The sequence below is a fragment of the Cottoperca gobio genome, chromosome 17 (assembly GCF_900634415.1).
Source record: "Cottoperca gobio chromosome 17, fCotGob3.1, whole genome shotgun sequence".
In the NCBI taxonomy this organism is placed as follows: Eukaryota; Metazoa; Chordata; class Actinopteri; order Perciformes; family Bovichtidae; genus Cottoperca; species Cottoperca gobio.
This window is the reverse complement of record NC_041371.1, coordinates 7,604,010-7,629,797: the sequence shown is the minus strand read 5'-3', so window position 1 is coordinate 7,629,797 and position 25,788 is coordinate 7,604,010. Positions and strand designations below refer to the sequence as shown.

General features: G+C 39.1%; 2 protein-coding genes across 4 annotated transcripts; one reads left to right on the top strand and one right to left on the bottom strand.

Annotated features, from left to right (window-relative positions):
* The first annotated feature begins 3,142 nt into the window (after positions 1 to 3,142).
* tcea1 (transcription elongation factor A (SII), 1) lies at positions 3,143 to 10,212 on the top strand. Its single transcript, XM_029453353.1, has 10 exons — positions 3,143 to 3,388; positions 4,800 to 4,862; positions 4,940 to 5,045; positions 5,621 to 5,723; positions 5,912 to 6,057; positions 6,169 to 6,225; positions 7,801 to 7,955; positions 8,107 to 8,253; positions 9,034 to 9,105; positions 9,809 to 10,212. Exons 1-10 carry the CDS (start codon positions 3,314 to 3,316, stop codon positions 9,815 to 9,817), a joined length of 933 nt encoding a protein of 310 aa, XP_029309213.1. The 5' UTR covers positions 3,143 to 3,313; the 3' UTR covers positions 9,818 to 10,212.
* A 961-nt stretch (positions 10,213 to 11,173) lies between these two features.
* On the bottom strand, positions 11,174 to 19,107 carry rgs20 (regulator of G protein signaling 20). 3 transcript variants are annotated; one of them, XM_029453356.1, is made up of 6 exons: positions 18,907 to 19,107; positions 18,618 to 18,797; positions 17,139 to 17,305; positions 16,066 to 16,140; positions 15,744 to 15,978; positions 11,174 to 13,932 (listed from the first exon to the last, which is right to left on the bottom strand). In XM_029453356.1, exons 2-6 carry the CDS (start codon positions 18,681 to 18,683, stop codon positions 13,744 to 13,746), a joined length of 732 nt encoding a protein of 243 aa, XP_029309216.1. In that variant the 5' UTR covers positions 18,684 to 18,797; positions 18,907 to 19,107; the 3' UTR covers positions 11,174 to 13,743. The 3 variants fall into 3 exon arrangements, with proteins under 3 accessions (XP_029309216.1, XP_029309217.1, XP_029309215.1); XM_029453357.1 differs by lacking the exon at positions 18,618 to 18,797 and having other exon boundaries at positions 18,907 to 19,105; XM_029453355.1 differs by lacking the exon at positions 18,907 to 19,107 and having other exon boundaries at positions 18,618 to 18,882.
* Between the last annotated feature and the right edge of the window lie 6,681 nt (positions 19,108 to 25,788).

The following is a 25,788-nucleotide window of genomic DNA, read 5'->3' as shown; positions in this document are numbered from 1 at the left end:
AAATTATCTCTGAAATATAGATGCATCATCACCATCCCATAATTGTGAATGAAAATCACTCTTATAGAAATAATACAATTACATTTAGATCGGCACTTCTTGTCAAAATAATATGCAAAAGCCTTCCAAAATACAGAACTAACTTTTTACCAATCATTATATAATGCTGTATAATGAAATGCTGTGATACTGTGTGTGGTCTTTAAATTACGTGTATACTTTAGACAGTATATTGTAAATTAAATGATTAAATGACCAGTAATATTTTAAGTAGTTATGCATACAGTTTACATGTAATATTTATATATATTAATATCTTTTGTAGATTTGTAATAATGCAATAATAGATCATATGGGTGTCAACATTATAGTTGCATCATATCAGTAGCTCTAAATAATGCACAGCAGAAAAGAGAATATTTGAATATTAAGAGATAACATATTGTGTAAAAGCAGAGAGCCTCTGTACAGCCTACAGGTTGCATAACTTCTTTAATAATCTACACTAAAAGAAAAATAGTGAGAACAATATTTCATAAGAGGTTTGACATCCTTCATGTTAAAATATTAACCCTTACTGTTGCTGTGAACAACACAAGTAACTAGTTGCAGACACAGATTTAGACAAAGGCAGAACACCTGAAACATATCAGACCAATTACACCCTGTAGATTCTTTAAAAAATAACTGACTTGTAAACAAACATGTCAACAGAAATGTTATGAACAACACTTACCGTATATCTCACATTTCACCTTTATAATAGCAGTTAAATCAACAGTAAAGTGTGCCTCTGTAATTCCTCCGAGCGCTGGGTCAAAGCCTCTCAGCGGCGTTGAAGGGCTATTTTGGGACATGCAACATCACCGCCAATTTGCCTAATCTTTGCTCACACTTAATCAGCATATGAAGATAACAAATTAATAAAACAGTGAAGAAATGTACCGCAGCAGACTGAACTGTTATCTTTTTGACATTCAATCACAAATAGATAACATTATTTTATTTTATTTGGTCAACTGACAGTTTTACACGATACATGCATAAAGGTAATGTTTCTTGTAAATCTTTACAAAAATAAAAACATTTTCCAAAAGTCCTCTCAGCATCATCAGCCATACATTTCTCTCTTGTTATTTTCACTAAAATACAAAGTGAGAAAGTAACTGAGTGAATGAATGCAGTCAAAGGAATAGTGTGCTCCAGAAGAATTAAAGAAATGAGTAAGGAGGTGGTAAAATTTCATGAAGGATACAATTATATATATAAATCTTTACCTCTCCAAACAGATACCATAGGTGGCTAGGACTGTTTCTAATTTGCAAGTAGCCTGCATAATCAGATTTGAGAAGTCTTGTCCTAATAGGGATTAGGTTAAAGATTGTGCGCACTTGCTGACAGCATGAGGCAGAATACGGTCTTAAGAGAGCACTTTTACCTCACAGCAGGTATTGGAATCCACCATCAGATTTTAGAACAAACGATGTATCAGTATTCACACTTGTTGAATATCCCGGTGATTGTAATTTATAAGAAATGCGACCATCATTTTGCAGCTTTTGTATCCAAACTTTGAAGGCCATGTTTGCACCCTGTTGTTGATTTTTATTCAGTGGCTAATGATTTAATTGCATCGGGGGGTGAGAGATGTGTCACTATACTAAATTTACCAGACAGTGTGCCAATCACCAGCTGTCTCTGACTGAGTAAAAGCTGCTAATACCGCTCACTAGCACATGCAATATGGTGACTGGCTGGTGGGGTGATTGAAGGAAGAGCCTGTGTAGGTCAAACACAGTCCATGAGGAAAAGTTACATAATATCATGTCTTCAAAGTTTAGATAAGCATAACATAAAAGCATAATCAATACTTTTACCAGTGTGATACTATTAGCTCTTCTAACTCATGGAACATTATGTGAATTCTGGCACAGTATTAACCAGTTTGTAGGCCTACTGTATATTTTATTTACTGTAATTAGCAGCACATCACATTTTTTCCTCAGTTTAATAATTCAAATACTTTGCAGTGATTCTCTATCCTTCAATCACTAGGTGGAAATGTCAAATGCTGATCTGTTTGGATTAGTAAGATCCAAATTAGTGAGTCAATCACTGCCACCTGAATGCATTGTGGCCTAGCTCCTGCTACTCAAAGGTCACAGGTTTGATATGAACAACAGCCATGCTTTCATCAAAAGCTATGAGTCCGGAAAAAAACAGTACATTAAAATTTGAGCGATTCTTACTAAAATTGTTGCCATTTAATTTCTGGTCAATTAATTTATCGATTCATTTGTGTCAGGGTTGTCCTTGCCCTATCTGCTCTTGTTTGCTTGGCTTTGTGTCTGTTTGTCAGATTGCGTTCCTTCTGGTTTTAGTCGTCTTCTGTAATGTAAAGTGATTTTATGTTGTCATGTTTGCTTGTGTTGATTGCCTGCTTGTGCCATGTCTTCTGTAATGTGATTTTATGTTGTCATGTTTTAAATGTTTGTGCTGATTGTATGCTTAACATTGTTTTGTAATTGCCTGCTTTATTCATGTCCTGCTTTGCATGATGCTTACTCATCTAAGCTTGTTATCCTGCTCAGCTGTTCATGTTTTGCTTTCTCCTGTTCTAATTTTATATGTTGTATGTTTTGTTTATAGTTTTAATGGCCAATTTAACACAGGCTGGGGGACAGTTGAAAATTGCCTTTATGCTAATACTTGCACATTTATACTGGTGCATTGTAGGCTACCTGAGAATAAAAAAAAGATAAAACGTTTCAGCTCTGGACAGTGACCATTCAAAACTTTCCATCTGATTAACTATTAATGTAAAAACATGAGAAGACCCAAACAGTTTTTCGAAAACTCGAAAGTTTTCCAGCAACAGAGTCCATTCAGCGGTGACAGCAGAGACACACGTGGCCGTTTGGCGCCATCTACCGACAGGTAGCGATATTGCTGAAATGCAGACTTTGTGTTGGTAGCAGAAAGGACATAAATGTGTGCAGAACTAGTAGGAATATAGAGGTATATCTGGGTATTGATTAAAAACGTGTCTATTTGTCTGATTAATGCACTGAGTGGCGAATACTTGAGCTACTGCTCTCACAGCTTCCAGAGAGATCTTGAGTTCCCTCTCGATTAACTCCCCCTGAACTCATCATGCATCGACTACTCGGGTCTGGTGCACGGCGGAGGGTCAGTGTGCGGTCCCGGTCCCTCAAGTAGACGCCGCCGCTCTTACTTCATTCGCGTGTTCTTTGTCGGGAATTTTCTTTCCCCATTTGCTCACTATTTTTTGGATATCACAAGATCAGTCAACATGGGTAAAAAGGAGGAAGAGGAGATAATCAGAATTGCGAAGAAGATGGATAAAATGGCGCAGAAGAAAAACGGGGTGAGATGTCCGAGAAGAATGGGTGCTTACCTGCCTGCTAACGTTGGCGCTAATGGGCTGTTGTTATGGGGTTAGCTGCCGACTGTCCAGCTAGTTGATCCTCAAGCCACTTCAGTCATTGTCAACACAATTATGCACCAGTGTGTCATTTCAGCAGAGTATTTTCCCCAACTGTTAAGTAGACCGTTACCCTAACAATAAGCAGTTATATGAGTTGCTAGCAGCTAGCCACATAGCAACCCACTAGTCCTTGCTAGCCTTGTACCTTGCAGCGTAATAACATGTTGCATGTGGACATTTTAAGATAGTCGAAATTAAATAGCTAGTCAGAAATCAAAATCTGAAATCAAATGATAAATTATCCTTAATATTTCAGTTGTGTTTTGGGATTTTGCAAGCGGCTAAGCAACGTTAGCTAGTGTTTTAACTAACTGTTATGGACGCTTAACTGTTAGCCGCCTAGCTACTGTTGTTGTACTACATGTAATCTAACGCTAATGGAGCTAGAGCTAACGATTACTTTCATTTTTGATTAGTGTGAAGAGTATATCCAAGTATTCATTTGGTGTTTAAAATGATAGAGTATGTACCATCATGTATATACCAATGGCACAAAACCCAAAGTGATATTTTAAATGTCTTTTAATGTGCAACCAGGAGTCCTACCAACAAATATTCAATATTTAATTTAAGGAGAAGCAGGAAATCATCACATCTGAGAAGCTAGTAGAAGCTAATGTTGGTTGTTTTTGCTTGAAAATCTACTCTATTGATTAATAACTTACCTAAACAGTTGCAGTTTAATTTGCTGTCAACTGAGTAGTCTAACTGTTTCACTTTTTACAGTTAATGTTAAACTTTCTTCCAAAATAAATTACTTTTTAAAAACATTTTTTACCAAGAAAATAATTTGTAGGCAATGACACCCATGGGAAAAAGATAGGAAGCCTGTTTACACCACATCTTTCCCTTGCTACACCAAACCCCTTACTATTAATTGACTTATCTACTTATTATTATTATTATTATTATTATTATTATTATTACTACTATTATTTATGTATTTATCTTCCTTGCTCATAACTGCACATTCCTCTGGTTACAGTTATTCATATATGAATATATGACACATTTACACAACTCGCGTTCATACAGGCACACACTTGCGATACACCCACCAACAAGAAATCTATACCATATTCAAATCCTAACGTAATAATGTTTAATATGTCTTGAGTTAATGTCTATATATTTCATTACACATTTGTCTGTGTAATTTGTCACCTGTTTGTATTACTGTCACACTGACAAAATAGAAAGAAGAACTACAACAACGTTGTCCAACTTTACTTACATTTGAAATGCTACTGTTAATAAATAGAACTTAAATCCCCTCCTCTCTGCCCTGCAGGCCGGAGCTTTGGACTTATTGAAGGAGCTGCGAAGTATCCCCATGACTCTCGAGCTGCTTCAGGTACCTTTGCTCATTTCTTCTTAAGGCTCACCGTCGGTGCTCAAACCCTGAAGCACTGACACAATGTCTTTCCACAGTCTACCAGAATAGGGATGTCCGTTAACGCCATCCGCAAGCAGAGCACAGACGACGAGGTGACATCCCTAGCCAAATCCTTGATCAAGTCATGGAAGAAGCTTTTGGGTAATTATTGCTTTTCAATCCTACTTCAATATGTCTGAATTTTCTTTCTTATATGCCTTTTTTTTACGGAGAGATCTTTTAAAGTCCCCATCGCAGCCATTAATCATTTTGTTACTGATTGTCTTCATGAAACTCAAGCCAATTTGGATCCTTTGCTTGTTGTAACACATCGCGCTCCGGGTACACCAGCTGTCAAACATATCCTGTTGAATTTCTTAAATGACTTCCATCTATTCTCAACCCACAGTGTTGTGAGTAAGAGAGGTGTTCAGCATCACAAACAAAAGCACAGGAGCCAGCAGTTTCAGTGAAAGCATCCACACTGATAGCAAGCGTCGGCAAGAGAAGAATTAAAAAAAAAAAAAAAGGTTTTAAAAGGTTGTGAGTTATTGTGTAACGTAGGCTCACATGTTTTGTAAAGAGACACCATACACACTTAGAGGAAAACATTAAAGGAAAGCTGTGAGTTTGGATATTTGTTCTAATGCAGAGCTATTCATCTGGCTATCATACGGAAGTAACTCTAATGTTGCATTCTCTTGCTCTCTTCTGTAATGTTCTTACTTGTACTCCAGATGAGCCTGGTGGTTGTGGAGATAAACCTTCAGATGACAAGAGGAAAGAGCAAACGACGCCTTCTTCTCCCTCGCAGGGAAGCCCAGAGGCAAAAGAAGAAGGGTAAGAAGAATGATAATGATATCGGGGTTTTTTTTTTATACATCTATCATTTCCGAGTGCTAACACCAATTTGTTTGTCTTTTGGCTGAAGAAATAATAATCATGTTCTCTACATTTTCATATTTTTCTTTGAAATGTGGTTTTCTTCAGTAGCTGAGTCAACTTCTCTTCTGTCTTTGCTCCCACAGCAGCTCCAGCAGTAACTCCAGCAGCAAGAGTGATCCCGCTGACAATTCAAACTCATTGATCCACACTTTTCCTCGTGCCGCCAACACCTCCGACTCTATCAGGCTCAAGTGCCGAGAGCTGATGACCCAAGCTCTGCAGTCTGGAGGTAATCCTGTCGGTATAATGTTTTCAACATAGGATATACTGTATGCTATTGTGCTTGGTTACTGTGACATTTTATGTCCACCCTCTGACTTTTTGCCTTTTTGTTTTTCAGATGATCATATTGCTATTGGCGCTGATTGTGATGAACTTGGAGCACAGATCGAGGAACATATCCTTTACATTGAATGGAAAGTGTGCTTGAAGCACATGTGTGGCTGTATTCAAAGCCACCTACTATACTAGCAGCACTGTAGTATACTACAGTAGGTACTGACTCTGCCAAAATGTAGCTTGTAGTATGCAGTATACAAACCAAAGCAAACTCAAAATTACCTAGATGTCGTACTGATTCGGAAAACAACTCTAGTATGCATCTCACCAGTCTACCTCTCCTACTGTATCCCACAATGCAAAGTGCTGGGACGGTACAGTCTAATGGTCACAACAGCTGTTGTGGCCAAAAACAAGAAGTTTTGTACAATTTCCTTTACAAGAGATACTTGTAAATAAATTATAACATGGATTTAATATTTCAATTCATAATTATTGTTTGTTGTGTTTGTTTTCTTACGTAAATGAACAAAACACTAGAAGGTCGGGAGTTCAATACCAGGGCTGCCACCCTTGTACCCCTGAGCAAGGCACGTAACCCTGAGTTGCTGTCCCTGTACTTAGTTCACTGTAAGTCGCTCTGGATAAGAGCGTCTGCTAAATGACCTGTAATGTAAATAAATCTTTTAGAAATTGATTTTCAGTCTGTATGTTAGATAAAAACAGTTGGACATAAATTGGTAACGGTTTAGACACTAAAGCTTATACTTTTCATTTATTGGTTTATTTAAAATGAGGACAGTGTAGTAAATGTATTACACCATATATAGCACAAGGCTAATTTCCATTTGTTCCTGGTATGCTAGACCCTACAGTGCACATATAACAATGTAGAAATGATCATTCCTGTAGGACAGCAGTGCGTCTACACTCATCATCAGGCCTTAATGACCCTTTTGTAACTTTAGTTTTAAACGGACTAAAGCTAATACACACTCTTATATTTATAGGAATAGCATTCCACTGTTTGCTGTAGCTGAAAAAGCAGGTTGTTTTATACAACAGTTTCCTCTCCTTAACGGTGTTTGTCTTATGTGCTGTTAGAGGAAATAGTTTAAAGGGTGGAGGAGCTGAACAGTTCAGGATCTTATAAAGTTAACAAACAAAAAAGTTTATAAAAGCTCAATAAATTATATTTTTTGATAATATTTTAACTGGTATCAGTTAGTTTCCCCCCCCCCCCCCCCCCCCCCCCCCCCCAGTGCTTTAAGAGCCAGCCTAGCATACTGCAAAATAAATCAGTTTAACAGTTTCACACTTCATACTACCAGTGAAGTACATCCTGCATACTGCGTTTGTCAGGTGGTTTCGAAGACAGACTTTGTGTTTTTAAATTGCTTCAATAATTGTTTTTTGATGCCAGTTTTATACATAATCACACTACAGATGTGCCATATTATTTAATAATCTTCTAATCTTAATTTAGTGATCAAATAATTAATTTCATCGTCTAATATATAAAAAAAATTGTCATGTTCAGGATTTCAATGATCTATTTTGTGGTTGAATTTTGAACTGATCAGCAGCTCACCGGTTAATCCACTAAATGGTCGTTGTTGTAGTTTTAGGCTCGACTTTTTATAACAAAGCATTAAAATAAATTGCCAAATTGTATTCCTTGACCTGCTTTCACTTATCTTTCAAGAGTTTAAGAACACAGACATGAAATACAAGAACCGTGTGCGGAGCCGAATCTCGAACTTGAAAGATATGAAGAACCCAAATTTAAGGAGGACTGTGCTATGTGGGAGTGTAACCCCTGAGCGGATGGCTAAAATGAACGCAGAGGTGTGTTACCTGTTGGTGACTAGTAGTATAGCTAATCCAACACTGTTGTTGCAAATGTTGGTATAAGTGTATTATATGGTGTGTCTCTCTTGTTACAGCAGTAACGGATATAAGTGAATGTATTTAAAGGGACATTCTTCTGTTTCTGTAGGAAATGGCCAGTGATGAGCTAAGGGAAATGAGAAAGAATTTGACCAAAGAGGCTGTCAGGGACCACCAGCTGTCCACCACAGGAGGCACTCAGACGGATCTATTCACCTGTGGCAAGTGCAAGGGGAAATGCTGCACCTACACACAGGTACATATGACCATTTGTGCTTCATTTGAACTGTGGCAGTGAGAGAGGGATGTTATCGTCGATGGTGAAATTGGTTTAACGAGAGATTACATCTGCTTTGGTAGATATAATCTGGTGTTTTCATCTACATGTGAAACACAAATCTTTCAATGTTTGAAATGAAACAATCTCGTCGTCATATTTGTTTGTTGTCACACAGCAGACACGGAGCTAGCTACGCATTCAATAATCATGATCAAAACATCTAATCAAAGTGTATATATATATATATATATATATATATGTATATGTATATATATATATATATATGTATATATATATATGTATATATATATATATATATATATATATATATATATATATATATATGTATATGTATATATATATATATATATGTATATATATATATATATATATATGTATATGTATATGTATATGTATATATGTATATATATATATATATATATATATATATATATATATATATATCTATATATATCTATATATATATATATATATATAACATAACAGCTGGTGAAAACAAACTAAATGACAAAGATTGATTGTTGTGATGCTAAAGGCTTTAAAGGTCTGAAACCCTGTAAGTAACACACAATGTTGCTCTTCTGCTGGACAAGGTGCTACTTTTTTATTGACTTGATTTGGATGGTTTGCTTTGGTAAATATTTGACTTGTTTAGTAGTTGATTTAAAAGTCAGTTGAGACATGTTCAGTATGATATTGTAATACATAGTTTGTGCATGTTTTTGCCTTTCCCAGGTTCAAACTCGCAGTGCTGATGAGCCCATGACCACGTTTGTCTTCTGCAATGACTGCGGAAATAGATGGAAGGTATGTTGGCTCCACACAATACGCAAGAATCAATATTCTTTGAAGATGTTTTACTTCCAAAAGATCCTTATCCACTGTTATTGCGTACTTCTCCTGCACACCTTTAAGTCCTGTGTCCCGTGTGTGTAGACAGCTTTTAAACAGAAACCTGCATCCTGTTGATGACGGAATATTGTTGCGTACAAATTAAAGCTGAAACGATTTATCAAAAAGTAGATTAACAGAATATTTTTATATTTCTGTTTTTATCAAGCGATTAATTTTCTCTTTTACATATTAAATGCATTTTAATACATTTTGGTTTTATTTTTATTTATATATTTTTTTATATATATACATATATTATATTATATAATATTTATATTTATTTACATTTTGAATGCAAAACAATTAATCAATTTAATAAAACATTGATGGATATTATGATTAAATAATTGTTACTTGTAGACCTTCAACGTTAATCTCATGTTGTTTTAGTTTGAATGAATGTTAAATGTTGATATTTATAGAGGGTAAAGGGTAAATACAATGCTTTGTGTATGAATTCATACCATAAATATATCATTAGAAACCCCTAGGGATGTTTGACAGTATATTAAGTCCTACATAGTAACACAGTACTTGGGGTTATTGTTGATCATCAGTGTTTTAATGTAAATATTTCACTATCTTTGAATTCATTTTGTGTTTCTCTGTCTTCCAGTTCTGCTGAATCTGCGCGACACTCCAACAAGTAGCTACATTTCTGCACCAGGTTGTGTCTCTCTTCAACAGATTGGAGCTTTGTATTTTGTGGTACATAGTACACAACATGCCATACAAAGATGCCACAGGTTACCATTTGAATAACTATTCTGTTCATAGATTGAGTTCATTGTCAGTCCCCCAACGTCCTCCCCCCCCCAAATCTTTTACTATTGTTATTAGTTGTTTTGTCAAATATATGCGATCAATCTTGTCTCAATTTCTTTTATCTGCATTTTTTATATGTAGTTTTAACACTTTGGACAATGTTGTTTTTGCGTTTCCCTCACAACATTGCATTGTTTTATTTAATTTCCCAATGAAAGTGTAATCCATTTGATTAAAAAGAAGTGCTTTTCATTAGTCCTCTGTGTCCTCTCTCTCTCTCTCGCTCTCTCTGTGTGTGTGTGTGCGTGTGTTTCATCACATCAAAGTGAATGCTGATGTATGCATATTAATCTGTCCAGGGACAGGGTAATGTCATTGGCAGAACCAGGGAAGACACAATTGTTTTCCTTCCCTGAAGGTTTTGTTTTTTTAATTGCCAGGTGCAAACACTCCATGGTGACCAGCAGTTGTGCTGCGTAGCCTCTCACAAACTGAACCCAGACCAGTTACACAAGAGTATCTCTGTTTAATCTTTTAACTTGAAGAAGGCTTTATGGATATAATGTCTTCTAACAGCTACTAATTTACAATATTAACTGAAATTCTAGGGCTTGCCTAAGTACATATCAGAAGAAATGTTCAAAATCGGTTGTCAATTATACTATATTTAGTCTTTGGGCACCTGGGATTCTACATATCTTATATTTTAGGAAAAAACTGTGCCAAAGACTTAATATGGTATTATAAAATGTCTATCTCAGAAACTTCAAGGGGCAAGAATTTGAATCTATGAACTCATAACAACACACTTGTGTATCATTTCATAATGACTCTTAGCTTCTTACTCAATTGTACCTCATTCAATGAATATTTAATCATCTCTGCTCGTGAAAAACATGAATTAATTGGTGATTTTCTTTATCCAGATTCCCCTGATCTGATTTGTTGATGGCGAAAGACCCTTGTATTTTGGGCTAACCACATTCTCTAAAAACACTCTTACACGTAACCGATGGAGGAGAATCATTTTGCTCATGTTTACCTTCCCACCAATATTGTAATTTATCTGCTGAAGCATTAAAATCCTTTAATGCTTACCACAAGAGGAAATGACTTGAGTTAGAACAGTATTTAAGGTTTTGTTTTTTCCCCAGGAAAGTTTTAGCACTTGATGGTTGTGTTGTGTGGTTTTGTGATCAAATCATTTCAGAGTCAGTAAAATTATTGTGCTTTATTTTATCTTAATCAAAATGCCCACAAGTCATTATTTTCTTGGAGAGTAGCAGAAAAAAAAAATCCTAAACCATATACTGTAAACATTCACATTATTTGTTTTTTTAAAAATGTATTCTTCAGTAAACTCAGCGCAAAATAACACATTTCATATAGTAAACAGAAGAAGAAACAACATTTATAGGCATCACTCCAAACCATTGGCTTAGATTGTGTTTTGAGGTTGATCTGCGCGGTCTATCCATCAGCTCAAAATTGCACATAGTAAGTTAAAGTGAACTCTAAGACAAGTAGAAGTGCCACCGTGAAGCACACAGGTTGGCAAGAAGTGCTGATCAAACAGCCCTATCCATTGATCTTGTCTTCAGCGAATAAAGACATGTGTTGTCATCACCCTCCGCCATACTGTTTGGTAGCGCTACCAAAATGGACCGATGTAGTCACGACTAAGGAATCAAGACAAAACACATGCGATAATTTGGCCAAAGAGAGGGATTATTTCCAGTTTCCTCGTGCTCCAGTAACCTCCCTTATGGCAAGAGTCTGAAAACATCTGTTGCCCATGAGAAAGATGTCATAAAATTGAATGTCAAGGCACTTCCCCATGTGAGGATCTTGTCTTTGAGTGACATGTTTGTGAGGCAACAAAGTAATTCAACTAAAACTATCAGAATACATAAAAGTACTTAATACTTGGCAACTCCAATTTCAGCCAATGGAAACGCTCTGAGTTAAACGTTTGAACACAGTTTACATGGTAGCTTTGGTGTTGCTGCTGATTTGGCCGGACTCCAGAGGCAATTTCAATCAGAAGTCAATTTCATATTGCATGTGAGCTTTTCTTTTTTAAGTACAAATCTTGCAGGATGATACACAGATGACTCCACCTGCTGTCATAAAAGTCAATCTCACAAATTGATGATGCTTTATTTTACCCATATGTAATTTAGAGAGAAATTCCCTGCTAATTTTCAAGAAGTTTCCTAAAAGGAACTATGTATTTAAGTACTAATTATTGGTCAAATAATGTCTGCAGGCAAGTAAACACGTTGACAGAAATGTAGAATTAAAGCAGTTATTTGTGGAAAATGTGCTTATTCTCTTTTATTAGATAAGAAACTCAATACCACTCTCATGTCTGTACAATAAATATGAAACAACAGCCGCTTAGCTTAGCTTAGCTTAGCTTAGTTTAGCATTAAGACAGGAAAGGGGAAACAGCTAGCTAGAATAAAACAAATAAGATATGTTACATAGGTGGATTTTGTTACCTTTACACAGAACCAGTCGAGCTTTCCCCCCCCTGTTTCCAGTCTTTATATTAAGCAGCTTCTGGTTGTAGCTTTACATTTAGTGAGCAGATAAGAGAAAGGAATAAATCCTCCCTTCAAACTGCAGCAAGTGAATAAGCATATTTCCCAAAATGTCGTACTATTCCTGTAAGTTTCCAATCATGCATGTAGAATGAATATTTAAATGCGGGCAACTCTTTCCAGAACATTCTTATTTCCCCTCATTAGTACCAAATTACTTACAAATTATTAGGGAATTTCAGACCCATACAATAAACTCACATTTCTACATTTTCTGACAGTGAGTTAAAAATATAGTTGACTCCCCGTAGGATTTAAATATAATCTGTAATTGTTGTTTTTTCTGTATTGGCAATAGATATCAATATAAAATACTTTATCTGGTAAATAGAATTACTTAGGTTATTTTGTCACACTGTTAAAACTATATTAAACAGTGCATTGAGTAACATCTGAATAAATAAAAAAACGTCAATCTTCTGTGGTTAAGATTGAGTAAAGAAAGTAAAAATACTCTTCCACCATTGATTTGAGTTTCTTGAGGAAATAAATTGCACACTGTGACAAGAGCTATACAGCAGTTTCAATCACACACAGTTTCTACACGAACTGGAGTTGCCAAGTCGCTGTCACGGGGACCAAAGTGTGAGGTTAGGTAACAAAACAGGGTGAAACCAAGGTCAAATCATACAGTACCCCACAAAGCTGCCTGCAAGTAGAGCTAACAAGTAGCCTTTGACTTGAGCTTTGATTTTCATACGCAGTAAATAGAACCAGGCGTTTCTACATAAAATACCCACAATTCCATTTTTACTATTTACAAACTCATAAATATATAGTCTACAGTAGGAATCATTTTCCCCCCAAACAATCATACAAAAAAACAACAGACCATAAAAAACTCTGAACACAAATAAAATAGATTATTTCTATCAAAACAAAGAAAAATAAAACAGAAACCAAATGTATTCATATTCCTTTGGAGTGTTTTGCTATGTTGATCTGTAGCAGTACTTGTGATGTCGAGCCCTCGGGAGATTTTGAGACCTGAGTGTCTTCGGTCAGGTGCAGATCACAATAGCGCTGAGATCCCTGGGAGGGGCCAGGCCCGAGGCCCGGTTCATGTAATCCTACACTGAACATACAAAGAAAAATTTAAAAAAGGGAATAAGGATTGGGGGGAAAGGGGAGAGGGGGGGGGGGGGTAAAGAGAGTTAAAATATCACAGGTCATCACCACCCTAAGATTCGGGGGACTGCTCTGACAGAGTGTTGAGCAGGTTTTTGTAGGCTGAGGAGTTCATGTAGCGGGGATACGAGTCTCTTTGCATTAGTGTGTAGATCTGCAGCTGAGCATCTTCAAACGTCTGCAAGTTGGGTTCCTGCATGTTCCTGTTGATCGCCTCACGCACACGGGAGTCAAGGCTCACCTGGGAAGTCAAGAACAAAGGTTTATGTTAGGAACAAACGCATGTGCACGGTCTCAATGACAAACTGTCTCCTAAAGAAGAAGTTCGACACTTTGAGAAATAAGCTAATTTGTTGTCTGACTGAGAGATACATGAACATTTATATCACTGTCTCTGTGCGATAAATATGAAGCTACCGCAAGCAGTTGGTTAGCTTAGCTTAGCTTAGCACAAAAGACTGGAAATGGAGGCATAGCCTGGCTCCACCTGCCAGCTCCTCTGCACCTCAACCAGTTATATCTCATTTGTTTAATCCACGTAAAGATGACAATTAGTTTACTTTATGTGCAGAACTAGTTCTTAGCTGGGACAAGTAACTTCCAGTAGTCTCCGCTGGTTGCCTGGCAACTGCTCAGAGCCCAGGAATAGTCCAACATATACTTAGCATAGCAAAGCTAACACTTAGCTAAGATAACCAGCTGTAGCTTCACAATTACCATACGGACATGATAGTGATACCAATCTTCAAAATGTTCCCACAATGTCACAACAATCACAATTTATTTATTTGATTGTGCTTTTAAGTAACATTTTAGTTTTTTAACCCTGTGGATGCATTATTATGATAATTATTATTAGGCTAACCTTCTTATAATGTGTATTGTCTCTAACCCATTTGTATATGCTAATACAGATTATGTTCTATCTATCTATCTATCTATCTATCTATCTATCGAGTCGAGCGAGCGAGCGTAGCGAGCGGCGAGCGAGCGAGCGAGCGAGCGAGCGCGCGCGCGCGCGCGAGAGCGCGAGCGAGGCGAGCGAGCGAGCGCGAGCGCGCGCGCGCGATGCGAGCGAGCGCGCGAGCGCGAGCGCGCGAGCGAGCGAGCCGCGCGCGCGAGCGCGGCGCGCGCGCGCGAGGAGCGAGCGCGAGCGCGCGCGCGCGCGGCGAGCGGGCGCGCGCGAGCGCGCGCGCGCGCGCGCGCGCGCGAGCGCGAGCGAGCGCGCGGCGCGCGAGCGCGGCGGCGCGCGCGCGAGCGAGCGCGCGCGAGCGCGCGCGCGAGCGCGCGCGAGCGCGCTGCGCGCGCGAGCGCGAGCGCGCGAGAGAGCGAGCGAGCGAGCGAGCGAGCTAGCGAGCGAGCGAGCGAGCGAGAGCGAGCGAGAGAGGAGCGAGAGCGCGCGCGCGCGCGCGAGCTCGCGAGCGAGCGAGCGAGAGCGAGCGAGCGAGAGCGAGCGAGCGAGCGAGCGAGAGCGAGCGAGCGCTCGCTAGCGCGCGAGCGAGCGAGGCGCGCGCGAGCGCGCGCGCGCGCGAGCGCGACGAGAGGATCTCTCTAGCTATCGCCTCTCTCTCCTCTCTATCTCTCTCTCTCTTCTCTCTCTCTCTCTCTCTCTATCTCTATATATTCTCTCTCTCTATCTATCTCTCTCTCTCTCTCTCTCTCTCTATCTATCTCTCTCTCTATCTCGCTCTCTCTCTCTCTATCTATCTCTCTCTCTCTCTCTCTCTCTCTCTCTCCTCTCTCTCTCTCTATCTATTTATCTCTCTCTCTCTCTTCTCTCTCTCTCTCTCTCTCTCTCTCTATCTCGCTCTCTATCTCTCTCTCTCTCTCTCTCTCTATCGCTCTCTCTCTCTCTCTCTCTATCTATGTATGTATGTATGTATGTATGTATGTATGTATGTATGTATGTATGTCTACTATCTCTCTCTCTCTCTCTCTCTCTCTCTCTCTCTCTCTCTAGCTCTCTCTCTCTCTCTCTCTCTCTCTCTCTCTCTTAAGATAAACATTTGTCAGATATCATGAAGTTTCACCCTTGCATCAACACATTTGTACCTCTTTAGGCGAGAGAATGGAGATGTAGTCCTCATAGATGACCCGAGCCCTGTCCTCTACGGCAGTCTTATTGGCATCTGTGTTGAACTCCTCGCAGGCTAACCAGAAGAGCATGTTCTCCTCGCTGAACTCAGTGCGAAGAAACTGTCGGAAGGAGTTCCTCCCCGCTGGGCAACACATTAGTTTGTCAAACGACTGCCCCCACGAGCGCACCTCCTCCAGCGTGGGCATCGGGCTGTAGAAAGCATGGACAACATGGGGGTGAGTGATTTCAACATTCACTTCCTTAATTTAGCATTTTTGTGCAGTGAAATCAACTGACCAGTCTTCACAGTCTGCGGTCCCTTCCTTGACGTCATAAGAAGCCTTTCGGTTCCTTTCATCCCGGTCTTCATTCCTTATAGTGAGACAGAACAAATCATTATGACATATATTTTAATGTGTTGTGTATATTAATCATCTTACTGTACATATCTAGCATTTATATTACAGTGTAACATAAACCTTGTATACATGCACATAAACTCTGTAAATAGAGTAATTTATATTCATCCCAGCAGAATTTGTCATTCCTTGCCACGCACTCTCACCTGTAGAGCTGAGACGATCAGTCGATTGGCGAAAAATTGATTGGTGACTATTTTGATAATCGATTAATGGTCTCAGACATTTTTTAGGCAAATATGCCAACATTTGGCTGGTTTCAGGTTCTGAAGTATTAATATTTGCTGGATTCCCTTTAATAGTAAACTGAATATCTTCGGATTTTAGACTGATGGTCAGACAGAAAAAGCAATTTGAGGATGTCACCTTGGGTCTTGGAAAATGTGATGGACATTTTTCATAATTTTCTGACATTTTATAGACAAAAACAAATTGTTGATAAATCGAGAAAATATTCTGCAGATTATTTGAGAATGAATATGTTCATTATATATATATATATATATATATATATATATATATATATATATATATATATATATATATATATATGTATATGTATTTATATATATATACATATATATATATATATATATATATATATATATATATATATATATATATATATATACATACAGCACATAAATACTTTGTTTAGCTGTATGCCTTGTCTGTGTAGTGTAATGTAAATATGTCCAAATTAAACTTACTATTGCACTGCAGATATTTCAAGAGCTCACATTTCTCCCATGCTCAGCAGATAACAAACTGATTACATTGCAATAAGGCTCCTGTAGGACAAGTGTCCACAGATCACATGCAAAAATATCGAGAACATATAAGCCGGAGCCTGCTGCTGAGACACAGTTGCTCAGGCTTTGATGTCCTCTGTGCAGTAATGTCGACCATGCTGCGCCACAACGAATGAGTTCTCCGATGTGGAAGACCTACCAGGAACAGCTACAGCAGCAGCACCAGCAGAAGCAACATGCATTTGAGCCCCGTGGGTTGGCTTGGCCCGGCTGGCCCTGCTGGGCCGGTACAGTTTCCCCCGCTGCCGACTCCTGCTGCACCGACATCTGCCTCTTTCGCATCTCCATCCGCTCTGATCCCATGGGCTACAGACAGAGGAGAGGCACTGAGTTTAGTGTACTAAATGTCAGGAATAGAATTTAACTGAGATTTTTGACCTGTAATAGATTTGTATGATAAAAATCAATGCCAGTGCAATACAGATGGAAAGGACAGCACTGTAATGAGAAGAGTGTGACACCTGACAGTACATCCATTTTACCAGCACTTTGATCACTTTCAGCACGTTAATTAGATTATTTATTTTTTTATGTACCACTCCAACACCTATTTATTTGTTATGTGTGCAGGAAGTGAGCTGCTGCTGATGCTCTCTGACAGGAGCATGTGCTGACATGCCCAGAGGCCACACTGTAAAGGAATGCTGTATGCTCTATTCAGGGGGAAAGTATGGAAGAATAATTTGCTGATTTGTTTTTTCCTGCTACCTAGTATGCACCCGCCAAGCACATTTTAGTCCTTCTAATCTCAAACTGGCTGTATGTTCCCTTATACACTCCAACTGCATGTGTACAAGGGAAAGATTGTTGACCATGGGCTCAATGTTCATAATCCAACATTTGAAACATCCCGTTTGTGAAAGCCTAAGAGCAGTGCATTAAAAGATTTGCAATGCTCACTGGGCCCAAGTGGAGCAAAAATATAAAATAAACACGAAGATAATGTAAATAGGAAAATTTAGGATTTTGAATGGTCAATTTGTCATGCACCTTTAGGCTTCAGTTATCATGTCCTTGGGAAATGATTGCGTTATAAGTGTGACTCTCTAGCGTATTCAACAGAATCCCCATTAAGGTTTGTAGGCCTATAGATACAGACAGGCTCACAGAAGGACTTCTTGTCTGATTTTAACAAATGTGTCATCACCAGGTCACACGCTGCCACAGTCAGATCTTTTATGTAACAATGCTGTAGCTCCCAACACACGGCATCATCCGGCTACTACCTGACATAAGAAACGATGCTTTAAAAAAAAAATGTCAGGAGATTTGGTACATGGGAGGGGGCCCGAAGGCGCAGCTTGCAAATCTATAACCGCAGCATCGCTCTATCACAGCCTTTCAGTGAATACAATACAATTTGGTCATTTCTAAAATGGATCCGCGCGCAGTTTCACTCAGATTCAGAGCAGGCTTCAGCTGCAGATTTTGTGCGTCTTGCCAAATGGCATATTTTACGCGTTAGGTATCGAGTACTTCAAAGCTGACACAATTGCAGTACGCTATGGCTTGACTATAGACGATGAAATGGGGGGGGTGGGGAGGGTGGGGGTCGTATTCATTCAAAAGGATAAATCATGATAACACCAAATAAAGCGCCATTCTTCTTCAATCTTACCGTAGCAGAAATGTGAACGACACTGGGACGTAATGGTTCCTGAACGATTTTATCAGCAGAAACCATTGCTTTAGCAACTCACACAACACATCAATGGAAAGTGCCACCATGAAGAACCGTAGAGCTTCTTCGCCCTGGACAACCACCGAAAAGACACTGCCTAGATCTGTTAAAACCCCACTGTAAAGCAAGATAGTGACATGCCATTTACAATACCGGGAAACAGACTCAAATGCTCCGCTCGCGAAATGTCCGTGCGATGATACATCGGTTTGCTACCAGTACTTACAATTTCACCATGTATGCACAGCGAGAAGAGGTAATTCTTTGCCTTGATTACATCCGATGGCACATAAGGCTTTTTTTCCCGACCGGCTGCTTCAAGTCAGTACGCATGCGTCTTCTCTCCAGCTCGTAGTAGCCCAGTGAAGAGCGTAAACCCTGACAGTATGGCACAGGCTTTTACAGTGCAGGTCCTTTACTCTGCCATGTACGCGAGAGACTCTAGAAACGGATTATTCAAGCAACGAAGGCTGCATCATGCCAGTTTATAATAAAGAAGAGGGATTAAAAAGGAAGACTACAAACTAACGCACCAGGCAGAAAAACACCCATAAACTTCACTTGAGCTCTTGTTACATTACAGCTTTTTACAAAACCCAAAATATCCAGAACAATTACCGAAAAAGCAATCATTGCGTTGGCACATGCGCTCGTGAGTCTCTGCCTGGAGTCTCTGTCTATGGTGCTGAAACAGCCAGAAGCTGATAGACTACAGCAGCACTTATTTTAACTGAACCTCGCTGAAGGATAGCATGACTTTGACAGCCAATGTTACATCATGTGTGAAGTTTAGTCTTACATTTCTACTGTGAGTAAAGTGCTTCTACATTGTGGACTGGTTCATCCACCAAGAGACATTAAACAAGATACATTAAATATGTTGCATTGCTGCAATAATGCTTATTTGTATTGTCCTTGTTAAATTAACATCAAATTAAATCATAGGTTGCCATTTCTCCCAGGCAAGTTATGCACAGTACGTTGCATTTGAGCATTTAGTCATTTAACTCGCTTACAGATGATTGCCAGGCTCCTCCGTGCCTTGTTAAATACAATACAGGCCTGCAACCAATAATGATGTAGAATACAACACTGCCATCTGAAGGTAGCTAGAACTGCAGCACTAACATTATGTTCTCTATGCACATGATAGTAAAGCACTGGCTGACTCATACAGCCTCAACGGTCATGTGAATTAGTGAAAGGCACGGCTACGTATGCATGATATGATCTCTTTAATATGATCCCTAATATTTTACATCCTTGAGTATTACACTATTTGATTTCTAACTGATGCAGAATCAATCTAGAGATAGTGGGAGGAACATTTTCACAAATACATTTTAATGCAATCTACTATATTCCTTGCCTTTAGGTGCACATCATGATTTGCTTTGTACAAACACCAGATGGCACTCTGCCTATTCTGCAAATGTGTAGCACAACATACTGCATTTTATATAATTATCTACTTAATTTACACCAACACATTAGTGCTGTCTGTGTCACATTGTTAGTCAAGATGCTCTTTGATATCATGGAAATGAATCTCACCTGTCTCACATTTTAATAAGAAGTGCTGCAAAATGTGAGCGCCTGTAATACAAGACTGAGTAGAGACCTGTGCTACAGCGTCCGCACAGACCTGGTGCAGTTCTATTATACTGCCTATTGAAGCACTTAAAGATTAGGCATTCGTCTGTTCTGTTATCTTGTCCAAAAATAGGAGAAAGAAGAGATTTATTTCCTGTCCAGATTAATTACTGTACTGAACTGGGGCATGCCCTGAGCATCCACACATCTTTATTCCCCTCTAGAGATATGAACATGTGACTTTTTCCACAACACTTCATTTAACACCTTCCCCTGTGTTCATGTTATGCAACACAGACCCACAAATAGCCACGAGAGATTGATACATACACACGCAACAAATTATTCTTTATGCTGTTGTGATTTTGACGAACGTGCATACTTTTCCCTCTCAGGGCACAATGCCAAGTGGAGGACGGAATCTGAACACTCAAGGTCACATGTAGGACGCCAGAGCTGGGGCACGGAAGGAATAAAGTGTTTTCACTGTGTGATTGAGGAGATTCAAAGCATTGCGAAGCTTTGAGGAAGAAATAATTAACTGTAGTTTTAATCACTGGAGCTACACATGCAGAGAGCCACTGGAGAGGAAGTGTGGTTATCAACTTGCCACCTCAAGAGATCATGCACGGCATCTGCAAGCATTTTGAAGTTGAAAATGAGTCGTCCAATCACAAGATGGCAACAGAATAAGTAACGTAATTTCTCTCCATTTGATTTTTATTTCCTGCTGACATTCTTCTAATGAATTTCCCCCAGTGTTTCATCAAGTTGTTGTTTGTACTGTAAATGTCAGCCTCAATTTAATAAAACGCAATCAACGTCTTAATCCTCGTAACCAAGTTACACAGCCATCCGTTATTTAGTTTTCTGCGTTAACATCATATTATCAACCTAACTCTATCCATGCAAACTAATTGTGCAAATTACCTGCATCAGTTGTGAACACCATTCTGTTGAGCTGTTGGAAACATGTTTGTAGCTTTGCACATGCAGTATCTTAGCTGTGATTATCATTAGAAATGTTGCAGAATATTAATGTTATTGTAATGCTATTTGACATTTGTTTCTTTATTGTCCCTCAAGAGGAAATTCAGTTTGCAGCTTGAAAATAAAATAAAATAAAAACATTAAACACAAATGACAACACCAACCAACAAATGGATTTAAAATAGTGCGAATATCTGAGTCCAAAATGCCATCACTGATTTCTGGCTTTGATTCAAGATGTAAAAGTATTTATAATACAACATATGAAGTGCAGGGTGACTTGAGGCTACCAATTACAATCCTAACATATCTTCTTTGTAACATTTCTAATTACACACTGACAATACAGCTGCTTAAAATGTGCAGGAGCATCAATAGTCACTCAGTCGAGGGAAACCTCTCTTTGCTCTCCTGACAACAACTCTGTAATTAAGAGGCATGGTTTTGATCAGGACATGTCAGTTATGATTTCTGTCAATTGTTTGAACTCTATAATGAAAAATGGATCTCATCATAAAGGTCATGAAATTACAATTGGAACATAATTAAGCAATGGCTTGCGAATGGGTGCCATTTACTGCACAGTTGAGTTTTATTACTGCTAAATAGTCATCTAAATCTAAAACTTTTACAAATATAAAGTGTAGATGCATGTATATCTACGGTATACCACAATACATGGGAATAGGTATAGTCCTAATTAAGGAAAGTAAGTACATTTATCAACTGACTGCATGGCCGATCACATTATCTCTTCTAATGAAAACTGGGTGGGATGATCATCAATGTGAAAGGTGTGATGGCACCTCTTTTTGTTACGCACAGTATATTCTGTATCTGTAAATCAATAAAATCTGTGATTAAAAAAAAACGTAGTCACAGTTGTTCTAAAATAAAGAGCGTCCCGGTGGCCCAGAGGTCTAAGATGCTGACAATGTGAAACACGTTTTTTTTACAGCCAACGATTAAAGATGTCATACCAGGAAGAGCACAGGTGTAGTCAATAACATTAACGACGGCCAGAGGGCCAGCTCCAGTACGGTGCACGCTGGCTGGCTGTAAAAGCTTACTGGGACACTTAATAGAACTGACCATCGTTAGTGGTATTAATTACACGTGTGCTTTTTCTGACATGACAAGACAAATGTCTTCTGTGAAAAATGTCCATATGAGTTTGAACTCAAAAGGAAATAACAGTAAGACAGTCTGAATTTAAAGTCTTGACATTAACATCCACAAGTGTATATGTTCTCCAGTTAGAGGGGAACAAAGTCTGTAAGCAGGTTTTGGGGAGTACCACTACATACAGGACTGTCTCAGAAAATTAGAATATTGTGATAAAGTTCTTTATTTTCTGTAATGCAATTAAAAAAACAAAAATGTCATACATTCTGGATTCATTACAAATCAACTGAAATATTGCAAGCCTTTTATTATTTTAATATTGCTGATTATGGCTTACAGCTTAAGAAAACTCAAAAATCCTATCTCAAAAAATTAGAATAGTTCCTCAGACCAAGTAAAAAAAAGATTTATAACAGCAAAACAAAATCAAACATTTGAAAATGTCCATTAATGCACTCAGTACTTGGTTGGGAATCCTTTTGCACGGATTACTGCATCAATGCGGCGTGGCATGGAGGCAATCAGCCTGTGGCATTGCTGAGGTGTTATGGATGCCCAGGATGCTTCAATAGCGGCCTTTAGCTCATTAGCATTGTTGGGTCTGGTGTCTTTCAGCTTCTTCTTCACAATACCCCACATATTCTCTATGGGGTTCAGGTCAGGGGAATTGGCAGGCCAATCGAGGACAGTAATGCCATGGTCAGTACACCAGTTACTGGTGGTTTTGGCACTGTGGGCAGGTGCCAGATCATGCTGGAAAATGAATTCCTCATCTCCATAGAGCTTTTCAGCAGACGGAAGCATGTAGTGCTCTAAAATCTCTTGGTACACAGCTGCATTTACTCTGGGCTTGATGAAACACAGTGGACCAACACCAGCAGCTGACATGGCTCCCCAAACCATCGCTGACTGTGGGAACTTCACACTGGATTTCAAGCAACTTGGATTTTGCTCCTCTCCAGCCTTTCTCCAGACTCTGGCGCCTTGACTTCCAAATGAAATACAAAACTTGCTTTCGTCTGAAAAGAGGACTTTGGACCACTCTGCAACTGTCCAGTGCTTCTTTTCCATAGCCCAAGTCAGACGCTTCTTCCAGTTGTCTTGAGTTCAGAAGTGGCTTGACCATGGGAATACGGCTATTGTAGCCCATTTCCCGGACACGTCTGTGAACAGTGGCTTTTGATACCTGGACTCCAGCTTCAGTCCACTGTCTTTGAAGCTCCCCCAAATTCTGGAAGCGACTCTTCTTCACAATGCTGTTAAGGCTGCGGTCATCTCTCTTGGTTGTGCAGCGTTTCCTGCCACATTTCCCTCCTTCCAACAGACTTTTTGTGGATGTGCTTTGAAACTGCACTCTGTGAACAGCTTGCTCTTTGAGACATTTCTTTTTGTGTCTTACCCTCCTGATGGAGGGTGTCAATGATGGTCCTCAGGACAGCAGTCAGATCAGCAGTCTTCCCCATACTTGTGATTTAGTTTACTGAACCAAGCTGAGTGTTTTTCAAGGCTCAGGAAACCCTTGCAGGTGTTTCGAGTTAATTAGACGATTCAAGTGATTCGTTGAACACCCTACTAGTATACTTTTTCATGATATTCTAATATTTAGAGATAGGATATTTGAGTTTTCTTAAGCTGTAAGCCATAATCAGCAATATTAAAATAATAAAAGGCTTGCAATATTTCAGTTGATTTGTAATGAATCCAGAATGTATGACATTTTTGTTTTTTTAATTGCATTACAGAAAATAAAGAACTTTATCACAATATTCTAATTTTCTGAGACAGTCCTGTACATGAACAACGTTTCATAAAGTATTTTGTGGCTCCAGGGGGAGCCGTGTGAAATCTGATAAATCGCTTCAAGTGATGTGACTTGAGTCAGCGTCAAGCAAGTTTGAAAAAGAAAAAAATCTGGGGGTGTGGAGTTGGAAATAAGTGAGCTTACTAGACACAAGTAGCCCTCTCCTCATCTCTGCTTGAGGCTAGCAGCTCGAGGCTACATTAGCCGTTACTAGCATAACACACCTAAATCTACGATCCTACTGCTTGCAGTTGAGCTGCATTGTGGGTAATGTAGGTGCCAGATTTGGGTGAAGAATGTGTGGAAAGAAAAAAAGATAATATCTTTGGCTCTGCTGCATCGGTTTTGTTCCTTTATTTGTTATTTAATATGTCCATCATGAGTCCGACAATGTTTTAGTACTGCAAGGCTAAATTGGTGGAAATCTAGTGGAAGGATGGATACACGCATTATTTTTCACTTATGGAAACAGCCTTGGCAGAGGTCTGCGCTGTCCAAGTGCCCTTCTAGTTGCTATTGAGTTATAGTCACGATGCAAAAATATTTTGACTGTAAATTTCAACAAGCTCCAGTTCTGTTCTCTGACATCTGGCCAAGAAACAAGTTTGTGTAATGTACATGTGACGACCTGAACTGACTCCTCAGTTCTCCTGTCCTCCCACTCAGATCTGGGAGCAGCTCTTGTGGCTCTCTTACAATCCCTTCCCATCTGTGAGTACAAACATAGTTCTCCTTACTACAGAAAGCTATCAGGAAATCTTTATTTATCCATTTACCAAGAATGATTTTGCTGCCAAGACAAATCCCATCTTCAGACTATTTAGAAACGACTCTAACTAATGCATTGGGGCGCTGATACTGGCTGTCGTGTATTTTAAATGCAACCTAATTTAGATTCCCAATGACTGGTATCCTACTATTTAAAGACTCACCAACTTCTTTTAATCTCCTTAGGCCTTGTTCAGACAGGAAGTAACCTCTAAATAGAAGTTTGGCAAGAAGCAAAAAGGGCTAATGATGCTCTGAGCACAACAACAACAAACAACAGCAGTATGAACATTGTTGAAGACTTATTTTGTTATTTGTGGCTCTTTATTAGTGCACACTAACACGAACAAGCAATACAGCGTACTGCGATTCAAAACGTCTCTGTATTGTACAGCTGTAGTTTTACTAGACTGGTTGGTGACTGTACTGTATTTGCTCCATGTAATATTCAGTGGTCTATTTCTGATGAGGCTATTATCAAAAATAGTAACGCTTATTTGGGGGGGAAAACTACAACATGCCCATACCTCAAGGCACACCATCTCCTGTTCCTCTGTGACCGGGTCATTGTAGTTCACTGGGTATCTCCCACCATGCTGGAAGGTCCGGACCAGTCTCTGTATCCACTGCCACATGAGGGCCCTGCTGCGTCTGATCCACCGAAGAGCAGAGGTGGGCCTGATCTCCCACTGCCTCACTGCGCTAGCACATGGCATGCTCCGACCATGAGGCCTCACTCGCCACGTGAGGCTCCAGTCTCTTTGAGATCATAAGAAATCCACACTCCTTGGTCCTTTCCTTTATATTTTCCCGTTGTCTGTTCTGAAGCAC

What these genes read in the sequence shown, in the direction of transcription:
- rgs20 (XM_029453356.1), bottom strand. Translation starts at nt 18,683, where the DNA reads ATGGTTTCTGCTGATAAAATCGTTCAGGAACCATTACGTCCCAGTGTC. An exon ending in ACCGCAGACTGTGAAGACTG is followed by an intron (nt 15,979 to 16,065) that starts GTCAGTTGATTT and finishes TGCTTTCTACAG; the next exon opens with CCCGATGCCCACGCTGGAGG. An exon ending in CCATTCTCTCGCCTAAAGAG is followed by an intron (nt 13,933 to 15,743) that starts GTACAAATGTGT and finishes TTGACTTCCCAG; the next exon opens with GTGAGCCTTGACTCCCGTGT.
- tcea1 (XM_029453353.1), top strand. Translation starts at nt 3,314, where the DNA reads ATGGGTAAAAAGGAGGAAGAGGAGATAATCAGAATTGCGAAGAAGATG. An exon ending in TGACTCTCGAGCTGCTTCAG is followed by an intron (nt 4,863 to 4,939) that starts GTACCTTTGCTC and finishes GTCTTTCCACAG; the next exon opens with TCTACCAGAATAGGGATGTC. An exon ending in TGGCTAAAATGAACGCAGAG is followed by an intron (nt 7,956 to 8,106) that starts GTGTGTTACCTG and finishes CTGTTTCTGTAG; the next exon opens with GAAATGGCCAGTGATGAGCT.